The 23,906-nt window shown below is 35.4% G+C and overlaps 2 protein-coding genes across 5 annotated transcripts in view; both read left to right on the plus strand.

Annotated features, from left to right (window-relative positions):
• Nucleotides 1-492: 492 nt before the first annotated feature.
• Nucleotides 493-23,906, plus strand: part of LOC134845287 (unconventional myosin-VI-like) — a 238,167-nt gene continuing 214,753 nt past the window's right edge. For all 3 annotated transcript variants that reach the window (XM_063862231.1, XM_063862232.1, XM_063862233.1), the window contains exon 1: nucleotides 493-502. The gene's annotated coding sequence lies outside the window, so the exon portion shown is untranslated. The remainder of the gene's footprint in view (nucleotides 503-23,906) is intronic.
• Nucleotides 13,960-20,132, plus strand: LOC134844196 (uncharacterized). 2 transcript variants are annotated; one of them, XM_063860763.1, is made up of 8 exons: nucleotides 13,960-14,387; nucleotides 15,115-15,410; nucleotides 15,615-16,023; nucleotides 16,273-16,478; nucleotides 17,640-17,799; nucleotides 18,859-18,953; nucleotides 19,152-19,435; nucleotides 19,681-20,132. In XM_063860763.1, exons 1-8 carry the CDS (start codon nucleotides 14,305-14,307, stop codon nucleotides 19,924-19,926), a joined length of 1,779 nt encoding a protein of 592 aa, XP_063716833.1. In that variant the 5' UTR covers nucleotides 13,960-14,304; the 3' UTR covers nucleotides 19,927-20,132. The 2 variants fall into 2 exon arrangements, with proteins under 2 accessions (XP_063716833.1, XP_063716834.1); XM_063860764.1 differs by lacking the exon at nucleotides 13,960-14,387 and adding an exon at nucleotides 14,754-14,981.

The following is a 23,906-nucleotide window of genomic DNA, read 5'->3' on the forward strand; positions in this document are numbered from 1 at the left end:
CCTACACGCTATATCATATATAATGCGAGACTTTAGCGTCTCGTATTGTTTTAATACGACTAAATTGCTGGCTTCAACTCAATTTGGAACGCATTAATCCGCTGCGTGTTAAACACGACCATACACTGCGCGTTAGTCATTCTAAATTGAACAAACTAGCAATTTTAAAACCCCAGTAGTTTTCTTAAAAATGATAACAGGTGAAACATTTTGTTTCGTCGCATCGCCGAAATATCTTACACGTTTAGTTAAAAATTCGAAATGACTGAATAAAAAACAAACTCAATCATAAACAAACCGCACATTTTCCGAAAGTCGGAGTAACAAGACGGCGCGTATCAAGGTGAAGCCTTGAAGGCTCCGACTGCTTGTTCAGGTCTATGGAGAAGTGTTCGTTTTTAAACGATTGATGAAATTTTCAAAAAACATCGAAGAAAACCTGTTTTTATTCCAAAAAAAAAATTAAAAATTACCTTTTTTAAAAATTAACTCCTTATTAAATTTCTCTTGCAATATCTTCTAAACTTGGTTTTCACAAGAAAACAGGTTTTGCTTTTGAAAGCACTTCATATCTTGTCTAATATCTACAAATGTTAAGACTGACCTGGTGCATCTATTTTCCGTTTGGGCGATTGAGATCTGGTTTTATGTGGAAAAGAGTTACTCCTGGTGGCATTGGCTAAAATCAACAAACAACTATTGCATTTTGACTTAAAAATAGATAATTTAAATGCAAAAGAACAATGGGAAATCATATAAAACGGTCTTAATTTCTGTAGGAACAACAGTCTTTTCAATTGTTCTTGTTCCCACCGTTTCAGGGAGTGGGAAGGAACTATAGCTTAAGATATGTTTGTTTCTGCTGATTCTAGATACCCCAAATAAATCTAAAAGGGGGTCAAGTTTGGTATCATATTAGAGACTTTTCAGCCGTGATTTTGATTCTTGGAGAAATCAAAAAATGTCTTACCTCAAAAAAGTTTTTTTTTCGTTTTACATTTTAAAGATTTTTCAAGACTAATTTTTCAATCTACTGTTTTTTAGAGTTTTTTCTTCTTTTCGGTGTCATTAATTGGTCCTTATCAATTCAATTTCTTCGCAAACTTTTTAAAATCAACATCAAAAAGCTTAAAATAAATTTATGATTTTGAAATTTTGATTTTTTTTCTTTTTTCATACTTTGAGAAAAAGTGGCGGAACATTCTATGCTACTTGCACAGCAAATTGCCATCCCTGCTTCAATAAAAGTAATAATATTGGACGTGAACAAAATTTGAAAAAAAAATATGATCAAATACCAACATGCCCCATTTGGGTTCTGGCAGGCATCTGCCCCTTGCATGTTGATCGGAACTCTCTGTCGCGTTTTCACACGTCGAGGCCTCGATCCCTCCTCAGGCCAAGTGCCCCCTTTCGACTGGTCGCCGTCTTCAGCTCGAAGACACATATTTTGATCCTCTTCCATCATTTCCATCCTAATTTCACCAGGTGCCATATACCCATCGCCATCTTCATCTTGTTCATGTGGCATAGCATTTTGATCACGTGATGGAATTGCATAATCGCCCTCTTGTGGTGTATGAGGTGCTTTTCGTGATCTCATTTGAGGTGATCGAGCGGGACTCTGCGTTTTGGCACGCCTCTGCCTGGGTCTCTGTTTTGGCTCCTGAGTGTTTTCCAAGCTGGTCTCAATTGGCGATGTTTTGGGCGATCGACTGTTACTGCGGCCACGCCGCTCTCTTTGAACATTTGGAGAGTGATCTGATAATAATCATCAAATCAAAAACTAAATACTTAAAAAATTTATAGATTCTTTTGAAAGATTTTTTCCCGGAAAATGAGTTTCCTGTTTTATAACATTACCGATACTAACCTCTCTTCTTGCCAAAAATACGGCTGAGAAATCCACCTGAAACAAAAAAATGCATTGAAAAAACGACTCTGAGGTTTCAAAAAGGGTTAAAAAAAGAGAAGTGAAGAAAAACGCCAAGTATCTATTACATCAATTCACTCGGAAATAGCAAAAAACGACCAAAAATGTTGTAAAAAACGACAAAAATAGTGCCGACCTTTTTTATTTTCTCTTCCTTCAGAACTATTCCTTTCAGAGTCTCGATCCTGGGCCAGGGGGAAGGTCGAACACTTGTTCACGCCTCTGTTCAGCTCTCTTGATGGCAGTCTGACGTAATAACCACTAATTGGCGTCTCGTCTAACTGACGTTCGGCAATAACTTCGTTCGGATTGTTCCGATGTGGACTATATTTGTCTCGGTTTAATTGACCTGGTTTAATTTGATTTGAACTCTCATTTAGGTCAAATTGATTCGGGTTGATTGGATCGGGACGTTCCCGAAACCAACTGTGCTGCTGCTCCTGTTCGTACCAGTGTTTTGGTCTTGGTTGGAGGAATGTGTTAAAATGATTTCCAGACTGATACGCCCAAGGCTGGCCCAGGGGACGAGGATATCTCTGGAACTCTACCGAATCCACAAAAAAATGGTTTCTTTAATGACAATTAAGTAACCCGTTCATGCGAAAAACGTTTTAGTATAATTATTCTCAGAAGTTTTTTTCATCTAAATCAAAACTTCGTTATAAAAAAACTGAGGAAAATTTGTAACTTGTGAGTAGCTCGCACCCCCATTAACCGAAAGTGAAAGTGTATTTAGTATATCTTTTGATACTAACAAAAAAAAACTTTTTTACTACGAATGATTTTTGGTTATACTTGGCGTCAATTAAACTTTGTTCACTTCGCTAATTTCTAACTTGATAACCTTCATTATCATCTAACTTCCCCTTCCTAATTTTCCTCAATTCGCGTCGCTCCCTCTTCAACCTCCGTTCATTTTCACACTGTTTATCATACGCACTTTTGAGGAACTCATTCATGGACTGGCTAGTGGTCATTGGCACCTCAGGCTGGTCCATACTATGGTCATCTAAACTGAACTCCCCGTTCGCCTGTAGAACTCTTTTTCTTTCAAGCCTTCCAATATAACCAACCCATCCACTATACTTATTTTGATTGGAAGTCAAACAAACTTAGCGGAAGATCTCGGATATTTCACGTTCTGAACCAAAAACTATTCGCTCGTCTCAATTTTACTCCATTTGAGGTCGAAAGCCTTAATTTTCCATTTTTTTTTCGTTAAATTTAAGCAATGTGATACAAACTGATCACGTAAGGTTTACTGGCAGGTTATCTGATAAAGTCTGGTCTTGAAAAACTTTAAGGCTGGCGAAAAGAAAACGAGTCCAAGCCTCGTCGTAATTTTTTGGCTTCTTCTGTAAAAACTCTTTACGCGGAGGTCCCTTCATGAACACATAACCTCCATTTTCTTTAGTTGCAGACTCCGAAGAGTCTAGTTTATAGTTGCTCTCAACCATCTGCTCTTGGTTCTGTTGTGGTTGCTGTAGGTTTTGTTGTTGCGGCATTTCGTGCTGTCGGTCTAGTTCCTGTTGAAGTATTTGATGTTGTTGCAGTTGCTCCAAGTTTTGCTGGTCATACGGATTAACCTAAGCAGTATTTATCATCTTTCTGCAAGTCAGCAGATAATTTTATGGAATTCACTTAACGAATAACTTTTTCCTTAAGTTTAATTTAACAATCAACCAATTTCGTTCCTATTGGAATTTTTATAAAGCCCACTGATTTTGAGTTAATATTTCAAAGCACCCACCCTGTATTCAAAACTGTTCCAATTTAAAAGAAACTGTTGAGTACTTCAATACATAATGGAAAAAAATGTAACAAAGTAATGCAACTACAGAAAATTTTTTAAAAAGTAAAGAAATTCTTTGTAATCATAAAAAAACTGAAGCTCCGATATTGTTTGCCATATTGTTATGTAGATGCATGTTTTAAAGAAAGAAATTCACAAAAAAAGTGCTCAGAATTTAATGCAACATTGTAATTTCTGTTGCAATTTTGGCAGAAGTTTTGAACAGCGCAAGAAAAAGTGCCCGTGAGTTGCATCTCTTGCAAAATGAAAATAAAATCTTAAAAACCGTCTGGTACATTCCAGATCAAAAGTATACGAGTTTTTTTCCTGTCTAATGTACGGGTCTGATGTAAATATGTTTGTGAGGTTTCAAATTTGGCTGTTTCAGTTGAATCAAACAAAAATAAGGCTCAAAACGCGTTGTTGTTACTCTAGTAATAAAAAAAATTATGATCCCAAGCTTTTATAGAAAATTTTTTGAGTTCTGAAAATAATTTTCTTGCACTACTTTTTTGCCAGTATAATTGATGAAATTCGAGTTTTTAAAGGTGTCAGCTTCGTTTTCTTAAAATTGAAAATAATTAGTTTTTCGACACGAAGGAACGTCAAAATGAACATTTCGTAGCAGGCGACAATTCGTAACAAAGGCATTGGCAAGTAGAATACGCTAACTCCGCTACGCTCCGCTTCGCTCCGCTGCGCTGACATCCTATACGAGAGGAATATTGCGCGTGAATCAATGTTCCCCGCTTAATCTACTGTTACGAATTGTCGGTTGTTACGAATTGTCGCCTGTTACGAATTGTCGCCTCACGAGTTGGAACATTAAGGCTTCGTTCTGTTCTGGATACAAACAGTATTGTTTTCAACTACAGATCGAGTTCAGCGCTTCAAGTAAAAAAGCTACCTCATGATGAATTGCTTCAGAACTGTTATGATCTCGAGGTTCTCGCTCTTGTCCGTTCCTTGCTTGTAGGCTTTGTTCCCGTAGCATCTGATGTCTTTTCTCTATTTCTTGTCGTAATTGTGCCTTTTGCGCTCGTGGCTGTCGATCAGCTCGACGAAAAGGCGATCGATGCCTGTGCCTGACTTTGTGATCGGCCATTTTTTTTTAAATTTAGTTCAGTTATCATACAGTCCTTCTCATCTAACTAATTGAGAAACAAGTTGCATGGAACTTACAAGTTGAGTTGATTCATGTGTGATATAATTTAACTTTTTTTTGGTCAAGGTATGTTAGTATCAATTTTTAGTTCAGTCAAAGACGTCTTTTTTCGGTAAATTATCAAGACATTTCTGCTTAGTTTTTATTTCTTCTTTTTATCTTCAGTTTTCTTGTTCGTGGCAATCATAATTGTTACCAATTGACTCTTGATGTTTTGACACACGTCAGTTTTTTAATTTTTATCCAAAGCTGCACCGTGTCGTTAATGCTAGTAGAAAAATACGTTATTTTTAAGTTGCTTGATTATTTTTAAGAGACTTGCAATCGGAAAGTTTTTGCTGCTTTAAAATCTTCCAAGAAAAAACAGCGTCAAAAAGGCAAATGCAAACTGATCCTAGGCTTTATTTCAAGACTAACGCCAGTTATCTAAAGAGGCCAACTATGGCACACTTCAAGAGTGACGCTTCTTGTAAAATAAATGGTCCAAAGTTTATTTTTTTGAAAACTTCGAAAAAAGCTGCAAATTGTTTCTCATTACAGAACCACCCATTCGAAAATATTTTTGAAAAAATATATTTAAAAGTTAAACTTTAGGCGTTAGATTTTATTAATAAACGGAAGTACGGTGCTATAATGATTAAATCAACTTGGCTAAATTGCTTTAGTTAACCATTTGTTGATTTTTTTTCGGATTTCCACTTGTCAACTTTTTGTCATTGAAAAGAGGCAAGCTAAATTGGGTGTATTAATTCCGTAGACGATTCAAACTTAAGCAATTTTTTATATGATGTTGACAGTCCCAACTTTTTAGTTTATCGAAAATTTTCCGACCAAAAACTATTTGAGACCAACAAAAATCTTCCAAATTGGATAGAAGTTTCATACAGATAACCCAATTGTTTTCTGTGTTTTCCTTACAAAGCTATTTGTTTCTCAACTAATTTTAGAAACAAACAGTTTTCAGAAAAAACCCTAAAAACGCAGGCCACCACTCAACGAAAACGACAAAACCAGTCCTTCTACATGCTTTGAGTATACACAACAGCCGTAGCTTCACGATTCAAATTAAAGCTGGTTATAACAAGTGGCACTTTGCATTAGACAGATTTAAGCTCTGGTAGCTCCCAGGGTATGTGGCCTAGTGGTGAATGCTCCTCCCTAGCCAATATGAGAACCGGTGATGAAATCCGAAAACAATAGTTAAGGTTTTAGGGCAGTATCATTTAGTCTGCAAAAAATTATATGCTCTAATTAAAAGCCAATGTCTGTTTTATTTGTTTTTTTTCGTTAATTCGCAAATTGCGGTATACGTTATGGCATGTCTTACATATTAAACAAGTTACTTCATTTCAGCAGCGTTCAGAAAATTATTCTCAGCCAAAATTGACAAGAAAATTCTGAATCTGGAAACTTTTAGAAGTTTTTAGTCAAGATCGAACTGGATCAATTTCAAGGCAAAAAAGTACTTGCCATGCTTTTGTATACTTTTTTGATGCTATCACTCATGTTGGCATTATCAAGACCCTTAGTGTTTTTGATCAACTCGACCTATTTTAGGTTAATTAGTTTTCGCGCATTACTTGTGCTTAAAAATCCTTGATGAACCAAAAATAATCAATTTAGCCGCAAACGCTTAAAACTATCAGATCTTGATTATGTCGAAATTGAAGATATTAACGGGTACAAACTTGCATATTTGTTCATCAACAGCTTTTTTTATTTTGTAAGAGAGAGTTCAATATAGTTGCTGCCAAAATCTCGAACGACTTCTAACGCCAAAATCTCCAACATGTTGTCTTTAGCTATAAATTAAGAAAATGGCATGTTATAATCAGCTACTCGGTTGAGATAGCGAGCTGATATTGATTTTGAGAACATTTCGCAAACCGTTCCACGCTACGAAAACAGTTTTGAATAGTTTGTTTCCTAAAATCTAATATTTTTGCAGACTAAATGAACTTGATTTTTTTTTGAGGATTTCATTTGTCAATAACTTACTCGAAAGTTCTTAAAACTAGTTGCAAATTTATCAGGCTGTGAAAACCATATCGATTTCCATCAATTTCAAAGTGAAGTATTTGCCAAAAAAGATTGAAGCTCTGAAAACAACTAATAGTTTCCATTTTTTTGCTCAACGTTTGCTCAAGAAAAATTTTTTTGACCAACTAGGGTCAAGTAATTGAAACAAGATAAAACTAATATGTTTTTGCTCAACTTTTTGCTTAAAAACTTTATTTTTAGGCCAACCGATTATTGCTATAACCGATGAATTAACCTGAAAATTCGAAGTTTCATCGGTTGAAAAGCGTGCGTGGCAAATCTTTTTTTGCGGATCGATCCCTTCTATCAAATATTTCAAATATTTCAACAAACGGAAAGCTTGCTTGAAAAATTGTAATTTTTTGAGATACGATTCGCTTGCAAGAAAAAATTGAATACCTCGACAAAACATGTTTGTGAACCGATTCAAGTCAAAAATTACTTTAAAATTTTTTTGAATGTCGCTTGAATAGCTTGCTTAGAAAAACTTTGTTTTTTTTTCACAAGAATTAAGGGTGAAACCAATTCAATATGTTATGGTTCAATGAATAAATTTCCATATTTGGTTGGCCAGCTCATAAAACATTTCTGCGAACCTATTATCTCTATAGATAACTTGCCTGTGAAAGCTAAAACTTTTTGCGAACTGATTGACTGTCAATTATTTTGACATGATTCAAAAATTTATAGCTTGAAAGCTGGCTTATTAGATTAAATTGAAAACAAATGGTTGTACTCCAAAGCTTCGTAACTTGTTTCATTGTTTAAAAAACTCTGTTTAACCAATCAAAACAGAGAAGCATTTCAATTTTTTCAAGTTTCATCGCTTCAGTTGCTTAATTATTAAAATTCGCGCTTTTATATATTTCAAATTTTTCAGAAATTTGAAGCTGGATAGAATTGCTTGAAAAAAAAAGAATTTTGCCAATCGATTTTGCAGTATGGAGTATTGTCAGAATTATCTCATTTTATCACTTCAATCGATTGCCGACTTTAAATAATCGATTAATTTCCAGAGTTTGAATCGCTTTCTCAGAAGTCTCAAAACTTGGGCACACATTTCCCGTGATAAGAAAAATTTGAATTTTAGCTAATTGTTTAGTATTGAAATTACTGGATATATTTCGCTGCTTTGTCGCTTGAAGATATATATATATATATATATATATATATATATATATATATATATATATATATATATATATATATATAATATTAAATATAGATACATATTCATATCTACATATATATTCACATATGTCCAAAAAATAATCATAAAAATGATTTCAAATTGAGTTCCGCTGAGATGATTGAGATGACAATAGATTATATATGGTTGGAAAATTACTATAAAACTTGTCATGGGTAATAGGTATCCGATCTCTTGCTGACAACAAGACTGAAAACGGAAAACTTTGTGTAATCTGGATCAGTTTTTTTGATATTACGTAGCTCTTTAGTCTTCATTGACGCAAAAACAAAACACCAACGAAAACAAATGATTTTACTGATCGAAGAAATAGTTGATGCGTGGTGTTTAAAAAGGTTTTTTTTCTGTGACAAACTTACACCCAACCCATTCAAAGTCTTAGATATGCCATTTCAAAAAATTGCGTTTTAGCGTAGCTGTGCTTAAATATTTTCTCAAATTGTTTTTCCTGCCTTGCTAAGTCAATTGGTTTTCTGGTGCATTTCTACGAGTCCCAGTGTGTTGGTTCTAACACGATGTAGTGCTCGTGATCACCTCCAGTGTTGAATTTTTCTTGAACAAAATTCCACAGAAATTCCGCTTAGGCTAGACTATTGGGTTTTGCTATATCTGACTATTGGGTTTTGCTATTTCTTAAGTTCCGCTGCTTCTGAAATCAGACACATGCTCTTTCGATAAAATATTATAAAACTTATTACTTGTTTTAATTAAAAGCAATTTTCATCATTGTTTTTAGCCCTTGTTTTTTATACTGCAAATTCTAATCTCAAAGATAACTTTTTTGCAGCGAATTTTTTTTTGAAATCTGCTTATTGCATTTTGCTTCCAAGGATTTCAGATCAGAACCAATCATAATCAAAGCAGGTTGGGATGCAAGTAAGATGGAAAGTTCCGATTCTGTGCTTTTAAATGTATGTTTTTTGAGTGAGAGATATATTGGATATAATTTCAGAACGTTGACATTGATTTGTTTTGATTACACTCATTGTTCGCGATTTACTAACATTTTTTCTTTAGTTTCGACAAAACCGTTTTGTGCTAGGAAAAACTTAATCCGTTTTCTCAAAACATTCCTGTACAGTTTAAACACTTTAACGACAAGGTGAAAAGAGCCGTAGTTTTCAACGACATATGTTTTTTACTTCGAGAAGATATGGAACCTTGATTTCAATTGCACTAAATATTTCAGCTGCGGTCATCAATTGGTTTTGCTAGTTGACAATGTGACTTTAGTTTGGACTAAGTTTTAAAATATAACCTTTGAATCTAAAATGTAAGTTCGAAATATTTAAGATTGGTCGTCACTAATACCGCGTTCAAAGTCGTTCCAAAAAAAAATAGGGCAGTTCTCTGTACGATCCAATATAAAAAACTTATATCTGTTTTGTTCCGAGGCATGCTAATTGGACTTTTTGGACCAGGGTTTGCTATATGTGAAATATATTACTGTGTACTTTTCTTAGTGTTTGGGAGGATGATTTTCAAAAAATCTCAAAATTTTCTTTTAATTTTTTTGAAAGCTTTATCAATTCAAGGCTTTTTAAAAGCAAAAGTTCACCATAGACCTTAAAAGCAGTCGGAACATTCAGGGTTTTGTTCTGATACCAGCCGTCTTGTTTTACTTATTTTGGAGGAACAAGTTCGAATTTTCGAAATTTAGAGTTTTCAAAATTTTATTTATCAACAACTAATCGAGAAAAATTAAGGGACTGTTGGAACGTTCGGAGTTTTGTCTTGATGTGAGCAGTTTTGCTTTAAATTGATAACGTAGAATCTGCGTTATGTGACACCTCTACAAATGATTGTGTTAGCTGATGAAATCTTGGTTATTCATGTGTTGAAATTTAGGCTACAATTAGTATTTGAATCTTCCTAATTTCTCTTCTAAAAAATGTGAATAGTTTCTTCGGTTGCAATTGTGCTAGGATTCGAAAGTGTTTTGAGACGGATTTAAAAAAGTTACAGGTAAATTTTTATAATTATTTAACCGATGTACTCATTGTTTACAAGTACTCTTTCAAGTTGATTGCGACTTTTCAGCTGGGTCATGGGTAGGTGCATGCAGACAAGAAGAGTTACCAATTAATTCAAATGGCTTTCAGGATAGCAAATTTTTGTAAACGATAGTTAGTATTTGCATGATTTTGCATTAAGATCTGCAAAAACGTAAATACCAGAGCAAAATGCAAAAAAATTACAGAAACTTCCAGAAAAAATTAGAGATTAACTAAATGTTAGATGCATGCGTACTATCGCGTGAGGTTACCAACGGTTTTCTACCATTAGTTTCTGAGAACAAAATTAAGTTTTGTATTCAAAGATTTTCAATTTTATTGTTACTCGGTTAAGACTCCACTCCTGCTAACTCGTTCTCATTAATTATTGAAGTCGGACGAATTTTATATCAAAAAAAGTCAACCCGGATTGACCCCCATAGAAGCAAAATGCTGCTCATACAATTCCATTGCACAATTTGATGAAAAAATGTATAAATTTGAAATCTCATAAAGAGTTCTGAGAACATTTTTTGCAATTATTTTGATCAATTTCTTTTCTGTCATTTTTGATGCTGCTGTTGTTGTTGTTGTTGAATATGATATACGTCAGCGGGGAATGCTTTTTGGCAATGTCCTCGCTGCCAACGCTAACGTCTCGGTCGGGTATCGGTAAGAAATTCAAGGTCGGAGTTGATGGTTCCTAATAACTCGTGCCTAGTAGCTGCGGTGCCAGGGCAGTCTAGCCAGTGTTCAACAGTGTCTCTTTATTGGTGCATCGTCTACATGAGGGGTCTATCGGCGGATCCATCAGATTCTTGTACGCTGAGAACGCCATGCAGTGGCCTGACCGTAGTCTGGCTAGCAAAACCGCGTCCTTCCTTGTTTTGATAGCCTCCTTGTCTCTCGCTCTGGAATGGTTGGAGTACACGGGCGCAATCCTGTGGTGAGAAGGGTCTCCGTCCTTCATGGTCCTCTTGATACAAGATTTGGCGCAACTCAGTGAGACCGGTTTCGGTTCTTCTTCTCTGGAATTGGCTGCCTCGTTTGCCAACTTATGTGCCATTTCGTTGCCGGGTGTCCGTGTACCCATTGGATGATCGTGTGTGCTCCAGCGCGGTTAAGGGGAGGACCTGATGTTCTCGGTGTCCTTGGAGCTGTTGGAAATGGCCTCAACTAGGGATTGACTGTCTGTGCAAATCATGACGTTTTTGTCCCCTGCTCTCGTATTCGTCTCGGTCCACATCGCTGCTTCCTGCAGGGCTTCTCGCTCTTCTTCGTAAAAGGAGGTTAGGGTGCGTCCTCTGATCTTGATCTCCTGTACCACCTCTGGCTCGCGAGGGTCGCTTGTCGCAACTACAACTGCAGAGTCACCGTCTCTGGTTCCTTCCGCCGCGGAGCCATCCGTGTGGATCACCAACTCAGGGAAGGTGTCGTTGATGGTGTTGACGGCCTTCTCTACACCGTTGTCGCTTCTGTTTTCTCCCATCAGCCTGGGAAAGGCGGTCCACCGTTGTCTCCCTTCTATCCAAGGGGGGCTTCCACACTCAAGACTTCTGTCTTCTTCAACTCCTCTGGTAGCTGATCCGCGGTCCTCTTCGCTTGCTCTCTCCAGTTACTGCGGGCTATACGGTGAGGGGGCCCGGGACGACTCGCCACTTCTCTGGGGTGGTTCTTCGGAGCTCTTTTGACCTTCTCCCAGGAGATCGCTGTCAGTCTCCTGGTAGCAGTCTGGTAGCTCTGCACATTAGCTTCAAGGCGGACTGCTTCAATTGGTGTGGAGCACGCGTGACCAGTCACGCGTCTCAGCGCCTTGTTCTGGGTTCGGTCGAGACGGTCCGTCTGCGTGGAGGAGAGCAATAATTGCCAACCAGGGCCGGCGTAATCCAGAACACTCTTCTGCGTGGCTAAGAAGACCTTTCTGAGGTGCTCCGTCTTCCAGCCAAAGTCCGAAGCACCTAGAACCGCAATCGCCTTGCATCTCGCTTCCACCGTCTTTACTTGTTTTTGAAAAAACAAACGGGCGCTAAATCAAAAAAGAAACTAAGTCTGCTATTTTTTTTTTATAAAGTTTTTTTTCAAGAAATAGCTTAACTAAACTTACCAAAGTTATCACTTTTTGGCTTCATTATTTTTTCCCGAACTTTTCAAAAAACCGAAATAACCGAACTTTTCAAAAAATTTTGTAAGATTTGATAGTAGGCAAAAAGATCAGGAGAGGATTTTTTTTCGGCGACCCTGAAATGCTACGTGTGCTTGAAAAATCCAAGCTTTGGTTGGCTGACGGAACTTTCAAGGTCACCCCGAAAATGTTTTATCAACTTTACTCTATACTCGTTTGTCTTTCGGGAATAGCCCCCGCTTGCATGTATGCGTTCCTGCCCAATAAAACAGAAAAAACCTACCATCGTTTCTTAGAAGCCCTAAGATTACTAGCCCTGATAGTAGACCAGAAAAAGTTTTGCTGGATTTTGAGCAGGCATCTATTCAAGCGTTTAGGAAAAATTTTATAAAGTCCGAGCTGTCAGGATGTTATTTTCATCTTTCACAAAATTATATGAGAAAAATCGCGGAACTCGGATTGAAAAAGGATAACGAAACAAAGCATGAGTTCGCTTTAGCACTTAAATTGTTACCCTCACTGGCTTTTGAAAAAAGAAGAAATAGGAAATTCATACGATAAAATAGTGGAGGAATTCAAATAGTATGCGATTGCACCATAAGCTTGGGAACCGAGGAAAAACCCCCTCCCTACGGCTGGAACTACTATGCATTAACAAAACCTGATCAATTTGCCTTGCGACGATTTGTCGCTTTTCTGATTACGATGAACTGTCGTCTGCGACAAGTCTCGACTGCGACGAGTTCTCGCCATGACTAGTTTTAACTGAGGAGCGCGCTACATGAACATTAAGTTTCGGCTCACAATTTCACAATCCGGAAAAAAATATCCCGATGAAAACGATTTTTTGTAAAGTTATCGAGAATAAAACAAGTTCTTTCTGTTCTGTCCGTACATTTTTTTGATTTTTTAAAAAATTACATTTTTTTCCAGGTCATGAGGAAGGAATTGTGTGTTGCACATTTACTGCAGGTTTATAGTTGGTTACTGCTCGGCTGATGATGTTTATTTCACTCGTTCTCTCCCTTTGTTCACGTCTTTTGTCTTTGTTCACTTGTCGATTGAAGTTATTGAGAGGTGGGCTAGTGGTATTATAACACTTGCCACAAAAGACTGCAGGCGCCTATGCATTTCTGATGACTTTATGCGCCATAAAAGTGACACGCCTTTTGTGAACCTCCAGTTTAGTTTTGAACGCGTTTCGATCGCCTCCTCAAATACCCAATTTTCTACTTGTCTCTCTTTCCTCCGCTCCACCGAGTTTTTTGTCCCCCTTCCTCTAGTCCGACCAGCTGCCTGTTTATGATCGGGAATGTGCAAACGAAACACTTCAATAAAGTTGAATCGTAAAAGCGACAAAAAACATACAATATGTTTTACAATGTCATTTCTCGCATAAATGATCCTTTTAACCAAAGACCGGTTTATAATTATTGCCCCTAATTTACTCCGAACATACAGTTCGTTTCACGCTTGACTTCACTCCCTTTTTGAAACGCAATCAGCTCAACAAAGGGCAAAATTAGACAACAAAAGGCTCCCCTTTTTAAGCTATTTAAATAAATGTCTCAAATTTTTTATCGTAAATTTTTCGACAAAGATCTGTCTAAATTATTTACAACGCAGCCTTTAATTCCGACAATTTCAGCTCAGGATAAATCAAAAGTGTTGCTACATTTTTATTGCACTCTCTAAACGGCTCGATTTCTATTGGCCACTTTTGAACAGGTATTGTAGGACTGATTTATCGCCAGTGAATTGGAGTCATTTTTAATCATTAGATTCCAGTGTCGATTTGAAAAACCAATATTTTACTTGGAAAATTCGTGAAATCAGTTGTTAAAAAACCAGTTAAAATAATTTGCACAAATCAGTAAATTTAATTTCTATATTTGGCTTTTATATGCTGTGTTTTATTAAAGTGAAGGTGTTTTATTTGAGCAAGTTTTAGCAGTTCAATTAAAAATTTTGTTTATTGAATTTAATTTATCCGAGTTGAAAATTCCTGTTTCTGAAAAATCAGAAAAATTAGTTTTCATTTGCCAAAAATGGATCTTCAGAATCACCAGCAAAATCATCCGGCTTTGATGTTGTACAGAAAGTATCTGGACCAGAACTGTAATATGCCAAGGTATGCAAACATTATCTCTAAATTTCAGCACTTTTTAAATTCCATTCTAGTAGAGTGACGTTTAATAAGTGTAGTAGGTGCCGTAAACTCACTTTTTAATATATTTTCATTATTAAATTCAACATTTTTTGTTTATTTAAGAGACTTATAAATCTATACTGACTTGGCTTGCTTTTTGTTTACCAATTTAAATTCTAAACCTTTTAAGTGATTCCAATTTAATTAATCGCTCAATTAGGACTTTGAAGATCCTCCCAAAAAGTATACACGCACCAGCTTATAAGAAAATGCACCTTCTTGAATAATCTGTCGAAAATCTATCCAAACATAAATCAAAATCATCGCCTAGATTTTAATAATCGCCGGCTAAAAAGATAAAACACTTTACTTTGTCAAAAAAGTGTAAAAATCAATTAAAGAAGATATTTTAAATAAAATCTTGAAATCATTTTTTGGTTAATTCCTTTAGTTTTTCAATAAGTTGCAAAAAAAACTCATCCTACTTGGTGAAAAAGTTGAGATAAAAACTTCAAATATCAAAATGGATTTATCACATAGAACTTCCGACCAGTTTCAAAACGGAAAAAATCAACGGTGAGAAATCATTTTGACAAATTTATAAAGGCACCGATTGCCTTTTCGGATGATAAATTAGTAAATTATCATAACTTATTCATACAGTTGAAAAGAGTTAATCAATAATTAACATTATCTAAATTTTTTCTAGGCTTCCAAACTTGTACGACCAAGTCAATCTCGCCTCCCAGGTTCCACCCAACAGTTCCTCCGCGACCACTCTTCTGAGCCAAAATGGAACCCCAATGTCAACAGTTCCGCTTCCCCCTCGTCCCATTCTGGGGGGCTCCATGGCGGGAAACTCGATCTCCTCGACTGGTTTCACCCACCCTGCCTTGGCCTCTCTGAGTCATCAGGCCAGTTTGGCCATGATGGATTTGACCCCTAATACCATTCCGAAGAACATGGGGCAGGCAGCGGGACTAGGACATCATGCCGGATTTCCAGGTTGGAACCGTGGTAGTTTTGAGTGATTTTTTCAACTGCATATTTTGATGTGTTTACTTTGTTATTTTCCTGAATTTAGACCTAAATCTAGTGTAGTTATAACTGAAAACTCTTTATTGTACAAAATTGGTCACGACAAAATATTGGTTTTTTGGAAAAAAAATTTTTTTTACAAGTTTTGGTTTAAGTTGAGTTTTATTCCAGGTGGAAATATTCATCACAATGCACTCGCAGCTATGACTGCAAATTTGAACCCGTCAGCAGCTGCGGCTATGCTTTTCAACCCTATGTTGTTCCAACAAAATCTGAATGGGATGACAAACGGAAACAATAATCCGACTGGATCACTTCCCGCAATATTTGCCGGCGGAGTCTCGGGGATTCCGTCTGCCGACGATCGAGTGAAGTTAGCGACCCTTCAGAACCACTTGTTTTATTTGCAACATCAGCAGCGACAGCAACAGGCGAACCTTTTGGCATCAGCAACGACTTCGATTGTGTCAGAAAAACAAGATGAAGTATCGCCGACTATTCGAAAAACACCTGAAGCGTCAGAAGAGTTACCGGGTGGCAAAACCAGCCCTTATGAGACACCTCATCTAGGTTTAAAGAGGTTAGTTTGTATAAGTATTCTTCTTTTCTTACCAAACATAAATCGGATACTTTTTGTTGCATTTTTTATATTTCATGAAGCTGCGAGAAAAGCAGGAAGTTAAATCTCAGTCGACGAGTAAAACTTACAGCCTTTTGGTTTATTGGTACTTTTAAGTGAATCATTGATAAGCTTTGCGGTTAAGTATTGTCAACATTTGATTGAATAATTTAAATTTGACACTTCCTAACTGCTTAAATTTGATTACAGAACTCTCGATAGCTCCCATAGTTGTGAAATAATTCATCCTTCGGATGCGGAATGCCAGAGAAAAAACAAGGAAGCCAAAATCAGCCCGAAACTGAGCGAGTCCGGTAGTTTTGGCAAAAATGACACTTCCCTTCTTAGTCCAGAAGCATCTGCATCCGGAGAACAGAATTATGCCAGTCAAACACCGGCAATCACGAAATCACCAGGTTTGTTAACCCATTAGCTACATTCTGATTGTTTATTTTGACAACAGCTCTAATTTTATACAGATTTTTATCTGTAAAATCATTACGAAAGGTAATTTTTATCCTGACATAATTTATGCTAATTGCAGGTGGTTCGAGCCGTAATATTCCTGTCACAAAGCCTTAATTTTATGCAGTTTCAGTCTTGTTTTTACAACGGCTAGTTTATAGTATGATTAGATCAATTATTCGCAAAAGACTTAACCACAATCGAGATATTTCATTGAAAGCTTTTTACGACCTCTGTTTTTTAATTGATGAGTTTCAATTGATGTAATTACATGCACAACTGATCTCAGGTTGTTGATCAAGTATATTACAGGTGAATTATTAATCAACATAGCCCAATATCCGGATCGCTACTGGGCATTTTTAATCATTTTGCCGAGCTACGCCATCTGCTCGATATATCCGGCTGCAAATATATCCCTGCAAAAAAATCAAACGAATTTACTGACAAAAAGGAAAGATCATAAAATAAACAAAGCAAATTATCTTTGTGTTTTCTTTACTTTGATGTAGCTTTGAAAAAATAATAAAAATAAGGAACAAAAAACGTCGTGTTTTCATAAGAATTTCCGCATATTTTCTTCCAAACCGACTTTTAGTATATATTTTGACTCATTTAGCATCCAAATTTGATTAATTTGTTGCAAAAAACAAACGTTCAAAAATCTCTTTTTTGTTCTTCAGAGTTGAAAGACATTTTGTGCTGTTTAAAGATTTCTTGTGGTAGTTAAGCCAACGAGAGGATTTGAAGACGTCAAGAGTGTTGTAATCCTGTTGTAATTGAGAATTGAGCCCTATACAAGTTAGATTCCTCATAAATGCACGTTTAATGACCAAGAATCAATAGGTGCAAAGCAGCTATGCTAATTAGTGACTTTGGCCGCTGAGGGCGATAGATCTGGGTGCAAATTGATTCTTAATCTGGCTTCTAACTGATTTGCCCAAATTTATATCCGATGTCCTAACTTAATACCCCCACTTTTCAAACCCCTTCCTAAATCAAAATATCTAACACCTTTCATAGTACTATGCCTATGCTGCTCTTTTCTTTGAAGCTTAAAAAGTATTTTTAAGTAAAATAAGAAAAGTTTAATTTTAAACTTATTTTTTCAGGTCTGGCTTCTGATAATAACTTTGTGGAAGTGATAAGCTTGAAAAATCATAAAGAAAAAATCGAATGTCCGCTGTGCAAAGAGGATATCGAGAAAAGAAATGTTTCTGGCCACCTGATGGAGGAATTCCAAATTCTGCAGAAGAAGTTTCTTAGAAACAAGTAAGCTTTGTTACCATGAATCTTCAAAAATGAATCTGATTCGTTGAAAGGCAAATTGAGTCCCGTCCAAAATTCCAAAATTACGCAGTCTTTTTTCAATTCAAAAATTGGACGCATGTGATTTAATTCGTTACCAAACTTTTTAAATAGTCGGCATTAGGATTTATAGATCCCTTTAACTATTTCCTCCCTCAATTGCAATAGTCGAGGGGGTTTGTTACTTGCTACAAAATTCACACATGATATGCTTAACCCTTGAATTAGTTCCTTATAGGGGGGATTCGCTAGTTGGTATCATATGGAGGGGTGTCGGGGGGGGGGGGGGGTTGTTAAAGAGATCCGGACTCATTTTAAGGGAGCCAATCATTTTGCTATTGGAAACAACGAATCCAAGAAATCCAATTAGTTATTCAACTGGCATTTTGAATTTCATGTTATTGGGTTTGTGGTTTATAAGCTAGTGGCGACCTTTTAAACAAAAACAATCAATTGTCTGCAAATTGCTGACCGACTTATCACTGCCAATTTTTTCGACCTGAAAACCCAAAATATACCTTTTAAGATTCCAGTTGTCAGTTTACCCTCCACAAAACAGCTTCCTTTTTTGAGCTGCTAGTTTGTTGTTATTTAAATTTGTAAAATCTCACCCAAACTGTGCGTAATCGACAAAAATGTCATTCAAAGTTTGGTCAATTATGTTCCGATTAGGTTGACCTTAATTTGCATCTGTTATTAAATTAACACAGAAGTTAAGAATGCTTTCATGCTTGATTAAAAGGGAGCTTGGTTGAATTAGAATGGAACTATTTAATTTGAAACTAGAGTATAAAGAAGTTCCGACCACAGAAAATCTACGCGATTTTGTGTCAAACTTCTAAAACTGTTTAAATTAAGTGTTAAAGTAAACTAAACAACTTTAATCAATCCAATGCAGATGGTAGCCTAAATTGGGGTTTACCTGGGAGCTTCATTTGATGTTCTTCAGCTGTTTTTTAAAATACCAACACCACGTGACAAAACAAGGAAAAGCTAGCAATTATACTAATCGTTTTTTTTTAGAAATGGAAGGAGTGAACAAACGACATCCCAGATCTCAGAGGAAAGACTTCAAACATTTTCGCGAATCCGATCAAATCGACAGGAAAGAATATCATGTCAGTTTTTTCCCATTCTAGTTAAACCTTTGCAATATTTATCTTTTATTTGAAGTTTTGGGTTAAGCTTTAATCAGCATTTCTTATCTTTTTTAAAATTATCTACATACTGTTCAAATTTAAATGCAATTGAAATCTCAAAAATTTAGAAAAAAAACGTGCTTCTTGCTCAAAATAAATAAAGCAATTTTCTTTCAGGTTTGGCTGGCAAGTTGAGACACTTCAAGCATTCGTACCCGTCAATGATAGGAGTAGCAACTGACTCCAAAACATCCACTCGGAACAGCACAGCTCCTGGGAAAACGTCGCCCCGGGAAATATCTTCTTCCCAATTAAGCTCTAGAGCCACCCCTGTGAGCTTCATGAAGGAGGAGGCAGAGGATATTCCTCTCAGCTCACCTTTGATGTCTCCCAGTTCGGTAATCAGAAACAGCCTGGATCACTTTGACAAGTTCTCGACACCAAAGAACCAATTCGATAAGGTAGCTTATTGTTTTCTAATAAACCTCATCGAAAATGCTCATAAAGCATCTAGATCATCATTAAAAAGAGTGAAACAAGCAGAAATAACGCTAAGATATGAACGTTTGGTGTCTTTTCCTGTTGAAAAAAAAATATTTTAACATTTTCAGCCAATAAAGAATACTGCCTGATGCGGAGAGGTTTTCAATGTTTTCAAAGTGGATCAATCTTCTGAAAAAAAAAATGCCAACCCAACTTTTTTCAGGATCTTTCTCCCAATGGAAACAAAAGACTTCTTCTTATCGAGTCAATTCTGAGCAGTGACTCCAATTTTAACGGACTGCAAAAGGAATCCGAAACGAAATTCACAGAAGCTACGAGTTCCGAAATTAGTCCCAAAATCCCGAGTCCCGCTGGATCGTTCCAGGAGCAGTATACACGCGACAATGACGTCATAGAAGGATCATTTAAGCGACTCACTTCGTCAGCCAATGAGATTCAAGTGCGATAAAAATTGACGAGTTAACTGTTTGCGAATAAAATTGCACCTCGCACGCAGTGCAACAATTGCACGTTCATCAAAAGAAGCTGCACTGGCTGAGCACGGATGTAAATTCATGCACTATGCATCAAAATCATCAGATATAATTTGTAATGGCAGAGAGTGTTGGTGGCAGAGGGTGTTGGATATTTATCATAACTATAAATTTTAACCTATTCCATAGTAAAGTTCAAATATTTTCATTTAAGTTTTTTTTTACTTTTAACTAGGTAAAAACTAGACCCAATAGATCACACGACTTCATATATCAAAAAATATATGTTTACAAAATGCAATTGCGCATGCGTTTAAAAAGTTTTCAGACAGAATACACAAAATTGGTTAAAAAACATTATTAGAACTAATTAACAGTGAAATGAGTACATGATTTTTCAACTTTTTGTAACTTTGGTTTTTTAATTTTCTGTCTGTTACTAGGACGTGAAATTTTTTAATGAAAAAATTTTGTATCAAAACAAAATATATTGATATATTTTACTATTTTACACATTTTTTAAAAAACAGGAGGTTTGCATATTTGATTCAAAGGTGATAATGATGCTCAAAAAAAATTTTCTTCGATAAAAAATAAATGAATAAACTGAAATCCAGCAGAGTCAAAAGCCTCATAACAAATTTCGAATCAAATTATTTTCAAAAAGGTGACTCAAATTAAGCTAGCGTTTAGTCGATAGAGAATGGTTATCTTGCAAGATCTTGTAAGTTTTTTGCAAGACCTTTTAAAGTATTACAAAATCTTTCAAAGATTCTTGCAAGATTCTTGCACGATAATCATCCTTGATCGACTAGGGAGCAACTCTGTCTAGGATCACAACTTTTTAAAAGCATTCGCCTTCACAACTTTTTAAAAAATAATTCAATTTGTTTTTTGTTGTTTTGCATTTGGCTCAAAGTATTACTTGACAACCTATTGCTTGGTTTTTGCTTGGTAAGAAAAAAAATTTTATTTAGAACTAATCAAGTTTTTTGTGAAAAAAGTGTCTTGAACTTGCCAAAGTTGTCGGTCACATCTTGTTTTTTTTGTAAATCTTGGTTTTTCTAAACGAATTCCACATGGCTTCCAAATAAAACTGTTCCAAAACAAACATAACGCTTTTGCTCCAACTGTCAGAAATTCCTCTGAGGAACATGGATATCGTTTTGATCGGAAATTTTGATTTTGATTCAACAGCTTTGAAGCACTGATATTCACTGCAGAATCCACTCAAAAATATAACAGTTATGTGCTCGATTGCCATTTGCTGCGCTAAATCAAGTACCACAAAGATCGGTATTTCATTGTGAACTTTTTCTGTCGTCAAAAACTAGTGTTGTTTCAGAATCTTTGAAATAATTTTTATTGGAAAAAACGGAGGATTTTGAATGGAATACAATTCAAGCGGAATACAAATCAAGTGTTCGGTACTTCAAGTGCCTTCTTTTGCCAAAAAAAACTATTACAAATTTTATGAAAGAAAGCCAGAAGTAAAGATTTTTTTTGGAAAATAGCATTATCAGAAACTGATTTTTTTTGTAAATTTTTTGACAATCTTTATCGTGGCGCAAAAAGAGGAGTTCAACGAAAGCCAAGAGTGTGGAAATAATTAAAATTAATCCTATATCAGGAACTTTTAGCAACACTTTTTTTGAAAATTGAAAAACAGAACAAAACAAAACAAACAAAACTCATAAAATGTTTTTTGAAACAACAAAAAATTGTTTAAATTAAAAAAAAAAATCAGGACAAAACTCTGAAAAAAGAGAACTGAAGTAAATATAAAACTTCACGGCCTATATGAAAGCAAACCGCCGCACTAAGAAATAAGCCTGCACCGAAATTAAAAATAAAACAAAATATAAAATTCGGACTAAAACAAAAACTCAAAAATGTTTTTTAATTCAAAACTCAAGAAGTTTGAGTAACATACCAAAATTGACCCCTTTTTAAAGCTTGTTAGTGGTGCTTGATTTTGCGAGAAAAAAAAAGAATTTAAAAATATCTGCAAATATAATTTTGTAAGAAAATTTTTGTGCTCGGAAGCTTTCGTCCTAATTGTACCAAGACAAGGCTTCATACTGGGTGAAACCATTAATCCGGTTGAAGTTTTTGTTTTTCACACTATTTAGAATAATCTTTTTAGCAAAGCAAAAAATGCATATATTTGAGCTGCTACTATTTTTTTGAAAATTGAAGTTAATATCTCACCGTTTGCGCCGTTCTCAGTCAATTTTGAGAAAATGTAAATTATAAAAACTGAATAAGACGAAAAAAGAAACAAAAATATGGAAAATGCGTATTTGTGAAAACAAAACTTGAGAAGAATGTTGTTTCAGCTAGTTAAAAAAATGATTAGGCAAAAAAAACATATATATATATATATATATATATATATATATATTTTGAGTAGCTTTAACTTTTCCTTATGTAGCCTTGTGCCTAGAAAGAGTTTTGCAATCCAGTATTATAACTAATTTTCACGTGAATTTTCTTTTGTTTACAGGGTTCAACTCATGTACTCATTCATCTACTGGTCTTTCTATCAGAAAAACTTAAGCAGACATTTTTTGAGCATTTCAGAGTTTAAGTATCCGTTCAATGCATTTTTTTTCGTTTTTTTTCTACTTTTTCAGTTTAATAGGTTTCGGCTGATATTTTATCAGCTTTGTGGCGGGCCTCAATTTGCTACATACGGTGAGCCAAAAAGTATTTATGTGTGTTTTATGGGGTTGGGAACCTAATAAATGTACGTTTTTCCTTACATTATGCGTTTATTTGAGTTTTTTGTGTCATAAATTTTTTTTTTTGCTCAAGCATGTTGAGCTTTGTTACCACTTGATATTTTTTTGATCCTTGTTATTGTTATTCTGGCGGCGTAGTTCTTTTAAAAACAGCCCTAATCATCGTAAAAACCTTGTAAATTTTTTTCTCGCTTTTTTACTTGATTCTCAAGTAGTGTTGTCCGCTTTGCCTCTATGTGAGAGTCTAAATTTATTTTAAAAAATGTAAAATGCCTAACGCTAACCCTAACCCTAACCCTAATCCTAAACATAACCCCAACCCTAACCCTAACAAGCCTTCATACATGTCATAAGATACCGATCATTTTTGCATAATTTTAGAAAAACACTTCAGTCTTCTATGTGTAATAGATAGTTTTTTGTTCGAATTGAATTACTTCTTATTTTTTGAAAAAAATTCCAGAACTTGATAAAAAAAGTCAATTTTTGAACTCAATATTTAATGGGGGTTACTTATTTCAAAAATCTACATCTAAAGCCGCTTTTTATTCAATGGAACTAAGTTCAAATTGGGTGCACCTTCAATTTTGTTTTCGGTATTATTGGATCATTTTGTTTTACGAAACGGAAAGATCAGATAAAAATTTTAAATAAACAAGCTCCATAGAATATACTTAAACGCCTACGTCATAAAATTACGTTTAAAACATCTGGGAGCTTTGATAAGATGTTTTTAAAATTGCTCAAAAGACCCAAAACTAGTCAGATAAAAAGTAATTCAGTGACTTATTTTACTTTGACTTTTTTCTAATTTTTTGATGTCTAATTCTTTTAAAGTGTGTCTTATTTGTTGATGTCTACCTCCTCTTCCGCCACGATGCGTCAAAAACAAAAGGACACATTTTTCATGTGCAATCTGATCAAGAATTCTGACAAACGAAAAAAAATGAGAAAGATTAAAAAGTTATTTCAAAGCCATTTACAAAACTTGAGATAGGTACATGGTCGACCATTTGATAACTATGAAACCTTACTCCACTATTTGATAAACTTTTAAAAATTTGCCGGAAAGTTTTTTTGATGAGATTAGCGCAGCTTTTCAATGGCAGAGTTTGCTTTCCGCTTAACAAAGGAGCTGAACGGAACATTAAAAGAAATCACAAGTCAAACAAGGGAAAATCAAATTTGAGAGTGAATAATTTTTAAGATTT

The sequence above is a fragment of the Symsagittifera roscoffensis genome, chromosome 4 (genome assembly GCF_963678635.1).
Source record: "Symsagittifera roscoffensis chromosome 4, txSymRosc1.1, whole genome shotgun sequence".
Lineage (NCBI taxonomy): Eukaryota > Metazoa > Xenacoelomorpha > Acoela > Convolutidae > Symsagittifera > Symsagittifera roscoffensis.